Source organism: Girardinichthys multiradiatus, chromosome 5 (assembly GCF_021462225.1).
Source record: "Girardinichthys multiradiatus isolate DD_20200921_A chromosome 5, DD_fGirMul_XY1, whole genome shotgun sequence".
NCBI lineage: Eukaryota > Metazoa > Chordata > Actinopteri > Cyprinodontiformes > Goodeidae > Girardinichthys > Girardinichthys multiradiatus.
The window spans coordinates 29,944,224-29,959,812 of NC_061798.1; the positions used below are offsets into that span (position 1 = coordinate 29,944,224).

Here is a 15,589-nt window from a genome sequence, read left to right on the forward strand (position 1 = left end):
CGAGGAGGAGTCAGCCGACTCCAACACACCTGCATTCCACAGCCCCTCTATTGTGCTCCTAATGCCCAGTTCAGCAGCGGGTTTATGAGGGTATTGAGATCTCCAGATTGGTTGATCAGAAGTAAGCTGAAAGGTAATAGGAGTACAGTGTATGAGACCTACGTCCGTAGGACCTTCAGCCCAAAGTGTGGAGGGCATGCTCTGTACAACTGCAGCTGCCAGTGGGTGATCTGATTTTTCTCTGCCATGCTATCTGTCTAACTGTACATGTTCCAGGGTGCCTACATCTGTGGAATGATTAAGAATGCGATAAGTGTTCCCTGAAGGTGAATAGGAGAGGTTAGGAGTGGAAGAGAGATGCCAATCCTGTAGGGAGAGGGAGCGTTTTAACACACCCCCTAACTCACGTGCTTCATGTCCTGGATGGAGGGCTAAAGAAACGTGGGGAACGCCATCAGACCACATTTTAAACCACTCTTCCTGTTCTTTTGATAACTGTATAGAGGCGACAACACCCTCTGGAGCTACATAAATATCAGTGGTGACAATGTCCCATGTCGTACCCTCCAGCTCTTCAGCAAAGCTTTCCTGGTAGCATTCCCAGTTATTTCTGTCATAAAACAGTGTGACATGTGGTGGGTCAGGGGGAGGAACATAGGGTGTCAGAGTGGAGATCCAGGATTTCCACCGAAGGAAGGAAGAGAGAACACCTCTGCATGCCGTGGTTTCTGGGTGTAGCAAGACCCAGTAAATGTCAGCCTTAGGCACAGGAAAGGGCTGGATTAAAAAAATGTGAAAAAAATGTGTTGCTGCCACATGAGAGTTGGGTGCCATTAGGAAGGTGCACCTGCAGTCCGTCTGACCCACACAGAATGGTTGCGCCCATTTTGATCAACATATCTCTGCCCAGTAAATTCACTGGTGTGTCTGCAGACACTAAGTAGCTGTGGTTCAAAGTTTGCCCTCCTATTTCAGTTCTTAGGGGCTTGGTGTAAGGTAGGACCTGTTTAGCCCCAGAAAAGCCCATGACAGTGGTAGTCCTTGTGGAGAGAGTGTTAGGAGGGGCTTGTTGGATGGTTGAGCATGTAGCCCCAGGTCTGCATTGTTTAGGATCCCCATTAAAATGCTCAGGGGGGGGGGGAAGCTTAGGCTCGTTGTTTGCGTTAGCTGTCGGAGTAACAGTAGAGGGGAGTGGTTGAGCAACTGAGGAACTAGCTTGGACCTGGGTGATTTTAAGAGAAGAAAGTCCCCGCAAAAGCTCCTGGACATTTCTTTCTAGGCCAGTAATAGCCCCCTCTACTTTAGAACACCAATCGGGATTCGGCTGTGGGTTCATACTGGCGAGATCGTACTGTAACGATGAAGCAACCCAACCAGAACCCAAAACGCAGCCAGACAAGAGAATGGTTAACCAAAAGTTTTAATATAAAAAAAATTATAATACTAATTGGGTAGAAGAGGTTCCACTGAAGCGGTCAGACAGGAAGGACAGGAATGGAGGTTTATCAGGGAACTGAAATCCAGCCGGGGAGGAAGTGGAAGTGGACAACAGGAGGTCTTGGGGGTTCCAGGAACAAACAGGAGACAGAGAATATTTCCACCAACCAGATGCAGAAGCGGGAGACAATCCAAGGTAAAGCACTGGAGGGTTTCAGGCAGGGATAGTCCAGTAATCCAGAGACAGTCAGAGACAGGCAGGTTTCAGCAACGTGAGGTCAGGACTTTTCCGAACAGCAGAAGGACAAGGCAGAAATCTGTGGTCAAAAAACAGGCAGGATCAGATAACCAGAAAAAACTCTCTTTAAACATGAATCAAGGCTTGACAGCTGTGACATAGGCAACAGACGATCTCGCACTGAGCTGGTGACGAGCAGCTGATTAAATAGGAGCAGCCCAGTGCAGGTGAAGGCAATGAGTAATCAGCACAGTCAAGGTGAGCTGAAGGGCTGGAATCATGACACTGCCAGTCCCCAGCTGCCAGAGAGTGCTTTACCACTCCTCCCAATTCCTTAGCTTGATGCTCAGGATGCAAAGGAAGAGAATCATGAGGAACAGCTTCATCTGACAGTAAATACCATTCTGCTTGGTCAGGTGTTAAATCAACTGTTGCAGCCACACCCTCAGGAGCCACATAAATATTTTTGGATGAAATAAACCATGTCCTACCTTCTATTGTTTCATTAAACAAATCCTGGTACCATTCAGTGTGACAACGGTCGTAGAACAGAGTGACATGGGGTGGGTCAGGCGGAGAGGTGTAGGGCAGACTTTGAATCCAGGGTTTCCACAGGTGATACACAGAGAAGATGCTGCTTGGAGAAGAAGGTGCGGTCAGCAGTCCCCAGTAGATGTCAGCATATTCCTCTGCAACTGGCTGTAAAAAATATTGTCCATGCTGAAGCATTTGTCCACATGCCAAAAAGGAACCATCTGGAAAAGTTACCATTAACCCATCAGTACCACACAGCACTGATGCTCCCAGCTTCACTAATAAGTCTCTGCCCAGCAAATTAACAGGTGTGCTGGGTGAACACACAAAAGAGTGAGTTACTCTCTGAGTCCCAATCTGAACAGGAAGAATTTATGCAGCCCCTGAGAAGCCCATCACAGAAACAGTCTTGGTAGAGAGCAGTGGTTTAGGAGTTTGCTGTGTTATGGTGGAATAAGTAGCTCCAGTGTCCACTAAAAAAATTCAGACAGTTCTCTCCCACCTTTGCAGGCAACATGGGGTCTGCTGTGCCCACGCTGCCTTGGTCCTCCTCAGTGGCGTCAGTATGGGCTGTAAGACGGGTATCCACCCATCTGTGGATGCCAATGTCCAGACTGACCGCAGTTGTAGCACACATCTCCCAGTGCCCTGCTGGCTCCACCCCTTCCTCTGGGTGCCCCACACCATCCATATTTACCAACTGACCACCAACATGCCATCCGCCTCCACGACCGGGGCCTCTATACTTGTAATTATAAAAATAGATAGGGTGGAGGAGGGGGTAACCCCCCTCCTTGCCACTGATCAGTCACAGACGTACGGGTGTGTGTTGATGGAGATGCAGCCGGAGGAACAGGTTGAGGTGCAGCTAACATTACATTTTCAGTTTTATCACTTTTTCTCTTATTTAATTTCTCTTTGGCCTCTTTAAGCAGCATTTTAAGGAGCTGATTCTGTAAATGCTCTTTCTCCTCTTTTCTTTTTCTCTGCCTCCTGAGCTGTATGTAAATGGTGAATTAAATGTTTTTCCCACTTTGTAAAGTCTGCTCCCTGCAAATCAGGATTATTTTTCATCTTTTGACACATGTCAACAGGAACTCCTTTTAATATGGCTTTTTAAACAGCTGTCCCATACCTTAGGGTCCCAATCGAATTGAGGGACTGCAACGGAGTCTGATTTCTTATGGTCTTCCCTAGGGCTGTCATTACACGTGTCAGGGGTGTGTCATCAGGGTCCTTACTGCAATCAGCATTCTGTTCTATCTCCCTAGCCACCGAGGGACACAGAGATCGTCCCAAAATTGCTCTAAAGTCACCCAAGGCCAGGGTCATGCCTTTAATCAATGTGTCTAATTCCTGTAACCTGACCCGTCCGCATCCTACAATAGGTGGCAACTTATCCACTAATGCCTGTACATCTCCCAATAAAAAAGGGACATAATTTGTCATTACAACTGATGAAGTCAACAACGGACATTGAAATCTGGATGGACCGCTCTGGCTACAAGTAGTCATGGTGTGTGTTCTTCCAGAATCTTTAAACTGTTTTTCTGTCATCTGTTGAGAATCTTTCTCATATAAATCATGCACTTTTGATTCCAATAGTGTAACCCCTCTTAAAAGTCTAAACGTTTCTTGTGCTTCTGTCTCTCTTAGGCCCTACTTCAGCTCTTTTGCTTCAACTTTACACTTTATTCCACCTAGTCGCCCTTCCTCATCAGCTTTAATCAACCAACTTTCTTTATCCTTCAGATATCTCTTATATTCTCGGTTCAACCATCTACCTAACGGTTCCCTGTCATCCATTCCTACTCCTCCTTCGACAATCAATCTCTCCTGCCATGTTGAACAACTTGTCTTTTTTTTTTTTCTGTTCACTCTATGGCAATACAGTTTGTAATATAATATAATCACCGCTTCCGCAGTCACTCACACTCAAGTGCAGCCATTCGCAGCCACTCATTTGTATTCTCCCCTCACTCATATGCATAGTAAATCCAGTTAGACAAATACGAAAACACAACAGGTAACAAATATTTTTACGCAATATATCATTTCTTTACCGTAATCCATTATTTCAACCAACAAATATTTGACCCAAAACTGATCAAGACTGTACATTTAAGAGAAAACAGAAATCTATTCCACAACACCACCTACACTATTAGCAGGCGAAAGGAGAATAAATATAGATCTCCTTACCTTTTGTTTTGGGTCGACCCTGTGGTGTTGTAGAACGACGTCTGCCTCGTAGTCAATTAATTATCCTTTAGTTAGTGCCAAATCCCTCTCCTTTTTTTTTTGCATTTTTCTTTTTCTTACAAAACCACTTGCGAACACTCTCTCTATCTGTTTTGTTCTTTCCATCTTATGACAATTACTATGCTTTTTTCTAAAAGATATATTTAATGCGTTATCTCAGTCACTCACTCATTCAGTTCTGACCAACCTCCAAGACACCAGAACACATTCAACCCCCAAAAGCCTGTTTTGAGTGGCCAGTGTGTGTGTGTGTCTCACAGCTCATGGACTTAAACTATAAATCTTGTCTAATATTTGCCGGAGTGTTGTGTGTCCAACTCATTCACTTTTCTAACCCTAACAAGTCTGTTGTTGGTTATTTCACCAACTTAACAGCTCATGACCGATATTACAGTTATAATAACTGCTGTTCACAGCTCTTTAAGAAAAACATGTCAAACTCACAAAACTTTCTATATCTTACGGTGTTATTTCCACCGCTTATATTGTTCCTTCTAAGTTTATGTGTTTATAATCGGAATTTTCACAGAGAAATATTTCGTTACTCATCAAAAGCAGCAATCAGCAGTCTATCCGTAAGATTTCCAGATAGAAAACTGCATTCAGTCACCTGCAATGAGAAAGCTGCTCCCCACAGCTGCTTCTCCAGTCATACACAAATTTTCACTCACTCCGCCTAATAATGTCTGTAACACAGATTATTTCCTCTGTGCACAGCTCAGGAGTTTTTTTACCAAAAAGCCTGGTCTTGCTGAATTTTATGTCAGCTCACAGTTCATTATATCACTTCACAGGACTTACTCTCAGACTATGTGTTTGTGCTTTTATTACGTCTGTAATCCGGTTTTACTGAGGCAGAACTCATATAAAACACGGCATTCACACCCAAGTGTTTGTGCCTGATCTCAGTGTATTTACTTTTCTATAGAATTTGAGGTTTCTCACTTCCTCGGGCTTCTAACCCAGCTAACAGTAGACCTCCGTCAAGGACGTACTCTGAACCGCCACGTTCGAGAAACTAGTATATTTTTCCACACAATACCACCACTAAGTCTTGTAATTCTCTTAAAACAACATCTTATTCACCAGTTTAAATCCTATTCAACTTTTATGACACTCTTTTTCTTAAGTTTTGGCAGACTCAGACTTACTTAGACATCAGACACAATATTAATTTAGCCTATCGAAAATCCAAAAGCAGAGTTTGATTAAACAGGTTCTGCTTACCTGTTGTGTAGTTTTGGCTAGCCCGTGTCTGATGCCTGTTGGTCCTCGTCACTGGTCCGAATTTCTTTCGCCTGTTGTTCCAAATCCCGGACGAGCCTCCAATTGTTGAAGCCATCTCTGCTTCCCCGGGTCCGTTGATTTGGTTACAGGTTACAAAGAGTGAAATAAACAGAAGTACAATCTACTTATGTTCGCCTCTGCAGAGTGAGAGATGGAGTGCCAAGCAGCTGCAAACCCATCCCTAATCAACTCTTGCTTTCAGCTCGTTTTATTCAGTCTCAAGGGTGTGTTCAATATATAGATATATCATGTCACACATGTATAACATAACAGTCCCTTAGGTCCAAATAAGGAATACTTCTGATTGTAACATGCAACTCATCCTCCCCTGTCTCTGCCTTCCCTGTCCTCTTCTGATTTATGACCTTGCACTCTCTATGCTTCTCACTCCCTATGTTTTCACTCCCCTAGGCCTCTTCTATGCTTCACTCCCTAAGCTTGACCCCCCTAATTCCACACATTCCAGTTACACACATAGATAGTTTATATTACACACATAGATAGTTTATATTCTACAAGTCACACCGTATTTTTCACACACTCCTCCTAACAAGTCTGTCTCACAGATTATCCCTTCTGTGAACAGCTCATCGATTTTATGTGTTTGTGAATTATGTACTTTTCTCTGGAGTCCATTAGATGTCCTCCAAGTCTAACTATTCTTGCTGAATTATCCTATTCCAGCTCATAGTTTTCTCATGCTGGTCTTGTTACAAATGTCATTTATAACTCACAGTCATGCTCTCACTGTTACTGGTCTTGCAGATTTATACAATCTGTTCACAGTAACTTATAGCTTCACGGGACTTCAGACTATGTGTTTTATGAATTACCACATCTGTAATCTGGTTTTATCGAGACAGAACTCGAATAAAACACAGCATTCAAACCTTTGTGTTTTTGCCCGGTCTTAGCTTTCTGACTCCAGAATACAATGCACAACCTAGGGACTTTAACCCTTATCCAGAGGGACTCTAAGTCTCAAATTCCAGGGGACTCGAACCCCGTTTTTTGAGGGACTCTAACCCTCAAATTCCAGGGGACTCAAACCCCGTTTTTGAAGGACTCAAACCTTAAAAAAACTGTTTACACTTCGGAGGACCCCACCCTCCGGGACTTCAACCCAGCAAAACCATGAATTCTCGTCGGAAACCATGTAGAGTTGCCAACTCAGGAAACACACGGGCCTCAAACCTTATTTCTCACTTTACTTTACTTGACCTCTTTTATATTATATTATCTTAACACACTGGTCTACACATTTTAAATTTAGCAGAACATTTCACTTACTCTTATCCTCCTGTCTTGTAGATTGTGTAATTGCTTGTGTGATGGTTGCTACTACTGCTTGCTGCAAATGACCTGCAGGGTCCTAACAATGTAAAGTCTAAAGTCTAAGATATCTAACACAAAAAGTGAACTACATGTCGAACAATCTAATTGATCCAAATGCAAAGTGAAAACCAAAACATTTGGTTCATTTTTCTATCAAGCCGTTAAAATTATGAATACAAACTCAGTTTGTTGGTGTCATGCTCATATTTTCCAAAAATATTAATGACTGAATTGTAAAAGTTACATTAATTTTTGTTTTCTAAAATTAGTCCTTAAATGTCTAAATACATCAACAGCTGAGCAACTCTGGTTCCAAGAATGTGATGGCTGCTAAGAAGTTCTGTCTCGGTTAATCTGCTTGATTCCTTTAATATAGACACTCATGGAACTGCTTCAGGCAAAAAGCCTCATATTGTTTTTTCTGTCCTGCAGAGCATAAGCCTACCCTTGGCAACAATGCCACGAAAACTGAAAAGTTAGAAACAAGCATAAGAGAAGAACGAGACTATTTTGAATATTTGTATCAGCTGCTAAGCAGCTTGTGGCAGCTGTTTAGCAGTAGTTGCAGTAATACATTACTCATGATATTTAGTTTTGTATGCAGTGAAGAAAATAACATATTTAAATAGATTTTTAGCCACCTTTAACACGTGTTGCCTTTTTTTGGTTAAAATATGGGCAGAAGTTAGTCTTATGTGCAGAGGCAGCTCGTAGGGGTGCAGCAGGTTGGAGAAATATACTGGCGCAAGACCATTAAGAAACTTAAGAACAAATAAAGGACTTTAAAACTGATCCTGAAAAAGATAGGCCGCCAGTGCAAAGCACAGAGGGAACTGACAGAACATTTGGGTCTGAATAGAATCACTTTGTCTCGGTTTTACGTTTATTAAAATTCAGAAAATTAAGCGTCATCCATCATTTGATGTCACTACGACAATCAAGACGGGACTGAATAAAGTGAGCATCAGACTGCTTGAGGGGAAAATAGAAATGCATATAAATGGAATGAAATCCCATATTTCCGTAAAATAGTTCTCAGTGGCAAAAGGTACAGTGAAAAGAAGTGGGCCAAGAATAGAGTGTTGTGGCACCCACCAATGGCAGGCAGCACAGGATGAGGTAAAGTTGTCAATATTAAAACAAAAACCCCTATCAGAGAGATTGGATCTCATCCGCCAGAGAGCTGACACTCTGATTATTACACATTGCTCCAGCCATGAAATCAGGATATTATGTTCTACTGTGTCAAAGGCAGAGGTGAGCACTAGCAGTACATGGTTACCATAGTCAGTTGTTGAAGAAAAGTCATTAAAAACACTTAATGTAAACATGGTATTGCTTCAACTCTTCTGGGAAGACTCTCTAAGAGGGTTTAGAAGCACGTTCATGGGAATATTTGACCATCCTTCCCTGAGATTAGTTGTAAGATTAGACACTAATGTTGGATGAGAAGGTCTGACTCACAATCTCTGTCTTAATTTATTCCAAATGTGTTCAGTCAGATTAAGGTCAGGACTGTTTACGGGCTCTATAAAGTTCCTCTTTACTCAACTCACTCATTAAATGTCCTTATGAATCTTGCCTTGTGCCCCGGTCCACAGTCACTTTGGAACTGAGGACTCCCATCTACAAACTGTTCCCAGAGAGTCTAGAACAAAATTTGTCCAAAATGTCTACGTATAATAAAACATTAAGAGTTCCTCTCACTGGAACTAAGGGCCGAACCTAACTTCTGAAAGCCCCGAACCATAATTGCCTCTGCACCAAACTTTACAAAATCAGACGTAAACCCCATAAATCCTTACACTTCAATGTGTTTCGCAAACAAATGTGGTCAAAAGACCTACACAAAGTTAAATTGGCAACAATGTTTTCCCTTAACCATTGAATGTTTCATTTTCAATAGGGTCCACCATTCCATGTGAACCTCAAGGTACTTCCCAGAACACTTTTGGTTAAAAATGGCTATCACTGGCAAAATGCTTAGTAAATCATTTACATTTAAATGGAGAGATAGGTTTATTGGCAAGGTACAGAATGACAAGAAGTCCAAGGATAATATGATTATAAAAACTGAGCCAATCATTTACATAAACCATGCATCATAAAAAATTTCTCCAAAGCCATTTAGCTAAGGCAAGACGTGTTTCAAATTGACCTTAAATCAACTGAAAATCAACAACCCAGAAAGCTACTGGTTTGTGGATGAAATGGTCCATATTTAAACAGAAATGTGACTTAAACACCATGAGTTTTTCTGTTTCCAAGTTACCTAAACAAATTAGGAAAAAAAGGTGTTTAAATGTTGCAAGGTGCATTATCAAACTAGGTAACTTTAAAGAAGTATAAAATCATCTTAAATGGGCAAATAAAATGTGTAAGGTGAAAGAAAGACAGCTTTTGGTAATCTGCAAGATATCTCCTTCATGGAGAAACTAGTTTCATGCATTCACAAGTGTGATGTTGGCCTATTCCTCCTCATAAACTGTTTGGGGTTATCCCTGCACTCTAATCTTAGCTTCTTTCCACAGATTTGAGTCCATTTGCTTTTTGTGGCCACTCTAGCTGCTTTGTTTTCTCTCTCTGAAGCCAGTGAAGTTTCCTTGGCTGTCTTGCTGAAAAACTCTCGAGTGATCTTTTTAGTCTGTCTAGGTACATTTAGCTAAAAGACAACCACACATTATGATGCTTCCAACTTCAAATTTACCTATTGGTTTAGTGTTTTTTGGTGATGTGCAGAATCATTTCTCCTCCAAATATTTGCTGTTTGCAAAGGCATCCAATAACTTAAATTTTACTGTTCTCCCAGCATGTCATTGGCTTATGCAAATGTTTTGCAGCAAACACAAACTTCAACATGCTTTCCCTTCAGCAGTGGAGTCTTGCATGATGAGAGTGCATAGAGGCCATTGTGGTTAGGTGTATTCATTATTGTTGTCATTTAAAAACTGCAATTGCTAATTCCAGGTTTTTCTGAAGCTGTGAATGGCCATCTGTTCTTGGACAACTCATTTAAGTATTGTCTTGGCAGGCTAATGGATAACTTATGTTTCTTCCACTTCTGGATCATGGTCCGAATGATGCATACTGGAACATTCAGATGTATAAAAATATGTTTGCAACTCATGCCATCACTATGCTTTGCAGTAATATGTTGAGAAGGTCTCAAGAAAGCTTTTCACTTTTACTCATCATGAGATGTTTCTTTTGCGATTCCTTGGCAACGAGAGGCCGTCAGTTTAAACTAAATCAGCTTATTTTAACTTGTACTAATAGGAAAAATATTTTTTTTCCTAAATATTGACAGATTTGAGTGATTTTCTTGACTTGTTGCAGCCTCCTGTTGTCACATGCTTAATATTGTTAAGTATGTGACAATATTGTTAATATTGTAAACCCAAAGATGTCAGGCTTAATACCTTGTATAGAGGAGTACCAGCAACATTGTCTGAGTCTGAGGATAAAACGCTGAGGGTGTGGCACCATAAGCAATCCCTGCTGCCAAGAAAAAAATCCCCTTCCAAGAAATGAGCTGATGACCTTCACTTCTTTAATTTTTTAACTAGCAACAGATAAAATATTTTTTAGAACATTCCAGTTTCCGTAACAGATAAAGTTGTATAGTTTTACAACATCCTTTCTCATCCGCCAAATGAGCGGGTTTCTCGGAATAATGAGTAATCTCTGACATCACTTGAATCAATGCTGGCTTGCTCAGTCACTTTGGTTCTTTGTTCAAAGGAATAGACGTATAAATACTGGTACTCACAGGTGACATTTAGCATCCTCCTCAAGATAAGCAGAGGTAACAGCAGAGTAAGACCATTGCAACAATACATTTCTTTGTTTGAAGTGAGTGGATATCTTCATCTCATCTCCTTGTTTTTTGTTGGCCAAAAATGGGAGTGCGCTGGAAATTATCTTTACTCATACTTTTGCAAATTTTTACAAGAACCACATCAGGTAAAACCTGGATTTAAAACACAAACTGGTTACAAATAAAGTTAAAAACAATACTTAGAAGATCATTTATTTTCCAGTGATTTTCTATCACATAGAAATTAATTTGATATGTCTAGCTGGTAGAATATTTTACATACTGTCATCTACATGCATCTAAATAACGTTACATTTTTTGCAGCAACACCTGTTACCAGCTGTGATTCTTGTCATCATGAAGCCACCTGCTTGGAGTCAAGACAAAGAGGTGACTCTCTTGAAAGCAGAACCTTCTCTTGTGCTTGTAGAGATGGTTTTGTGGGTGATGGTCTGACCTGCTATGATATAAAGCTCTGTGACAACTCTTCCTGCTGTCCCCGAGGTTATCAGTGGTCACCAGATTTCGGCTGTGTGGACGTTGATGAGTGCTCTCAACAGAGCTCACCATGTCCAGCACATCAGATTTGCTCCAACCGGCCAGGGTCTTATGCATGCCTGTTGTTTCCCTCCAACAGTACATCAGGCTTCTACTCCCAGTCAGTCCGCTTCAACTGTGGAAACACAATATGTCCTTCAGGCATTGACTGCATCCAAACCGATGGCAATACCAGATGTGCTGATCCCTGTGAGCACTATACTGTATTTAAGGATGATTGGCGTTCAACAAATAATACAGCGTTGAGCGTTATACACAGCGACAGAGACATTGACTGGCAGGGCTGGTATCGCATGTTTCTGGGACAAAGAGATGCTCAAATTCCAGAGACGTGTATAGCTGAGAACCGGTGTGGAACACATGGTCCCATGTGGATCACAGAACCTCATCCTGTGGTGTTAGATGAAATCTTTAATCGCACTGTTTGTAACGCTGGGAATGGCTCCTGCTGCACTTTTAGACCACATGTCATCCACGTCAAACTCTGCCATGGAAACTACTACGTCTACAAACTTGCAAAGCCAACAGCAGAGGGACTTGCTTACTGCACAGGTACTGTTCCACTACATGTGTGTGTATATATATATATATATATATATATACACACACACACACACTACCGGTCATATATATACGCACGCAGACACTATCGGTCAAAAGGTTTTGAATGCCTTTCTTACTTAATGGGTCTCTTTATTTTCATGACTATTTAAATTGTAGATTCTCATCAGAGACAACAAACCTGTGAATAAACACACATGGAAATATGTAGAAAACAAAAAGTGTGAAAAAACTCAAAATATTTTTATATTTTAGATTATTACAAAATAGCCACCCTTTGTTCTGATTACTGCTTTGCTCTTCATTCTCTCCATGAGCTTCATGAGGTGGTCACCTCAAATGGTTTTCCAAAGAGTCTTGAAAGAACTTCACAGAGGTTCATTGAGAGACGGTCAGAGGTTAATATTTTAGTCATTTCAGCAAAGGGCGGCTACTTTAAGAACTCTAAAATATAACATATTTAATGTTTTTTAAAATATTTGGTTTACTACATAATTCTATATGTGTTCATTTAGTGTTTTGATCCCTTCATTGAGAATCTACGTACAATGTAAATAATCATAAAAATAAAGAAAACCATTAAATGAGAAAGGCGTTATAAACTGTTTGACATGTAGTGTGTATATATATATATATATATATATATTATGATTGAGCCAAATAAATGTTTTAACATAAATATAGCGCTGTTTTTTCTTGTGAACAGAAGTGACCAGCAGAGATTCTCAAGATTCTGCAAACAAAATCCTGTCAGTACCTCAGATCTATACCAATAACACTCCCACAGCAAGTGTGAACAACAGGTCCGGAACTGAGGGAGAAGTACGACTGGCCAATGCAGAAAATTACTGCTCTGGCAGAGTAGAAATCTTTCACAATGGACAATGGGGGACAGTGTGCGATGACACGTGGGACCAGGTTGATGCTCAGGTGGTGTGTAGACAGTTGGGCTGTGGGAGAGTCGTTTCAGCGCCACATAATGCATATTTTGGAGCGGGAACTGGACCCATATGGCTGGATGATGTCAGGTGCACGGGAACTGAATCACAGCTATCGGAGTGTCAACACCGAGGGGTTGGATCTCATAACTGTGGTCACAATGAGGATGCTGGTGTCATCTGTGAAGGTAAAACCATCTTGGACAGCTGTTGGAAGTATTATTGCAGGAATCTTGTATTTCCGATACTTTTTGCTTAGAGATTAAATAGTTCTCATTTGAAGCAGAGCTTAGTGTATATGTTGTATTTTTTTCAAGTGTTTACAGTAACGAGTACTCAGAGTTTTCCCCAGAAAGAGCTGTTTTTCTTGTTTTTGCTTTAGCAACTTCCCCAATGAGGTTAGTCAACTCTGATCACCGATGCTCTGGCAGAGTAGAGATTTTCCACAATGGACAATGGGGGACAGTTTGTGATGATTCGTGGGACATGAACGATGCCAGTGTGGTGTGCAGACAGCTGGACTGTGGAAGGGCTCGTTCAGCTCCACAGAGGGCATTTTTTGGACAGGGCAGTGGGCAGATATGGCTGGATGATGTCGGCTGTTTTGGATATGAAACATCAATACACAACTGCAGACACTCTGGGTTTGGTGTCCACAACTGTCATCACTCTGAGGATGCCAGTGTTGTATGTGAATGTAGGTCATATCCTGCATGTTTTCACATTCTACAGCTCGAATGATATAATATTTTATTATTGAATATTAAGGCTTTGATTACATTTGACTTTCTCCCTTCAATTTTATGGTGTTTTCTTTAGATCAGTACCCTCCACTCCAACCATCACAGCTTTTTTGTGGCCGCTCTAAACAAAAAGTGGGTCTTCAGCTGACTAGCCTGGCAAATGCAGGGTTGGACCCACTCTCTGGACATTTTGCTGCTAAACAGTGCCATCAGGTCACAGCGTTGCATGATGGTTTTGTTTGGTATGAGATAGATGCTCATGAAGGAGCCTGTGGAACTATACTGTCGGTAAGACTTGAGTGCAGTTATTAAAAGGCAGCATACACTATGTGTGTATATATATATATATATATATATATGTATATATATATATTAAAATGACAATTGCACTATCTGTCTTTCAGACTAACCAGACTCATGCCATTTATTCCAACGTTTTATTCCTCTATGATAAAAATATTGCATCCTTTCTACTTCCTGTGAGGCTACCCTTCTCGTGTTCTTACCCTCTTAATACAAACACTAGTCTGGATGCAGCCATCAGGCCAGTCTTGGAGTAAGTTGCATTTTTAAATGTCCCTGCAATATATGTTATTATAAACAGCCATTAATTGAATGCCACCTTTAATATTTATTTTCTCCCCTTTATGCTCACTATGTTCTCTGGACAGATTAAATGGTGGCATTTCAGCGACAGGAGCACAACCAGCAGGCTCCATGTTTTTGTTCCGAGATTCCAGCTACAGCGAGACTTATGAACCAGGTCGGGTCATTCTCCCAGTGGGTTCACCTCTGTATGTTGGCGTTTTTGTGGAGGAGACAGACTATAGATTTGCAGTTGTTCTGGAGGACTGCTTTGCCACCCACACATCAAATCCTGAAGACCCCATGCAATACCCTCTCATCCAAAACAAGTGTGTGCACCCACTCAGCCTTAGAAGATGTTTTTTTAGAAGGACTGGCAGGTAAAACCCTTGATGTTCTCCTCTTTCCTTCTCCACAGGTGTCCTGTCAACTATCGACAGGTCTCTTTGGTTCAAAGTGGCTCCTCTCTGCAAGCTCGATTCATTGCTACGTTGTTCCTGCTGGGGGAGGAATATCGAGATATTTATCTTCACTGTAGTCTCAGTCTTTGCCACAGGGGAACCTCCAACTGTGTCCCAGTGAGTTACAGACTTTATCTATTGTGACACATATCCAGTACTACCAAAACATTTTATCATATACTGTAGCTGGTTTACCTTACTCTATGTTGCAGACTTGTCGAAGCAGGACTTCCCGCTCTGTTTTCAACTCAAATCCTCTTAAAATGATCACTAGCGGACCATTCACGTGTAAGTAAGATCCATCATCTGGTTTAAGTCTTTTGTGTCACTGATATTAAAGTATAACTACTGTTAAAATTTATCTTTTTTCAGGGGAGATATCTAATGACTAAAGTGATATCTTCAAACAGCGGGATTCCAAACCTCTTGAATAAAAAAGATTTGAAAAAACGGATCCTTAATTTGACATTTCATAATTGTGTTACTTCTGTAACATCCAGTGTTTAAAAAAGTAATAAAAAAGATACTACTACTACTACTGTCTTATTTCTTCTTTGCATCTGCTTTTTGCTGGGGAGATTTACAAATTTTTACCAGTGTGTTATCTCTTTTTGACTTGATGGTGTTTTAAAATTTTACAAATACATTTTTTATGCATTTATTTTAATTATATATGTTTATATGCTATTACCACTACTACTAATAACATTTTAGATGCTGAAAGATATACACTATATTGCCAAAAGTAGAGTCACTTGTCTCTACACAAACGTGAACTTTAATACATCCCTTTCATTTCTTTTTGAATTTGTTTGACCCACATGCAAACTCCC

General features: G+C 40.8%; 1 protein-coding gene across 1 annotated transcript; it reads left to right on the forward strand.

Annotated features, from left to right (window-relative positions):
- Positions 1–10,880: 10,880 nt before the first annotated feature.
- Positions 10,881–15,291, forward strand: LOC124868973 (uromodulin). Its single transcript, XM_047366644.1, has 10 exons — positions 10,881–11,056; positions 11,235–12,020; positions 12,736–13,155; positions 13,350–13,664; positions 13,787–13,998; positions 14,115–14,266; positions 14,382–14,624; positions 14,714–14,873; positions 14,969–15,044; positions 15,129–15,291. Exons 1-10 carry the CDS (start codon positions 10,993–10,995, stop codon positions 15,146–15,148), a joined length of 2,448 nt encoding a protein of 815 aa, XP_047222600.1. The 5' UTR covers positions 10,881–10,992; the 3' UTR covers positions 15,149–15,291.
- The last annotated feature ends 298 nt before the right edge of the window (positions 15,292–15,589 follow it).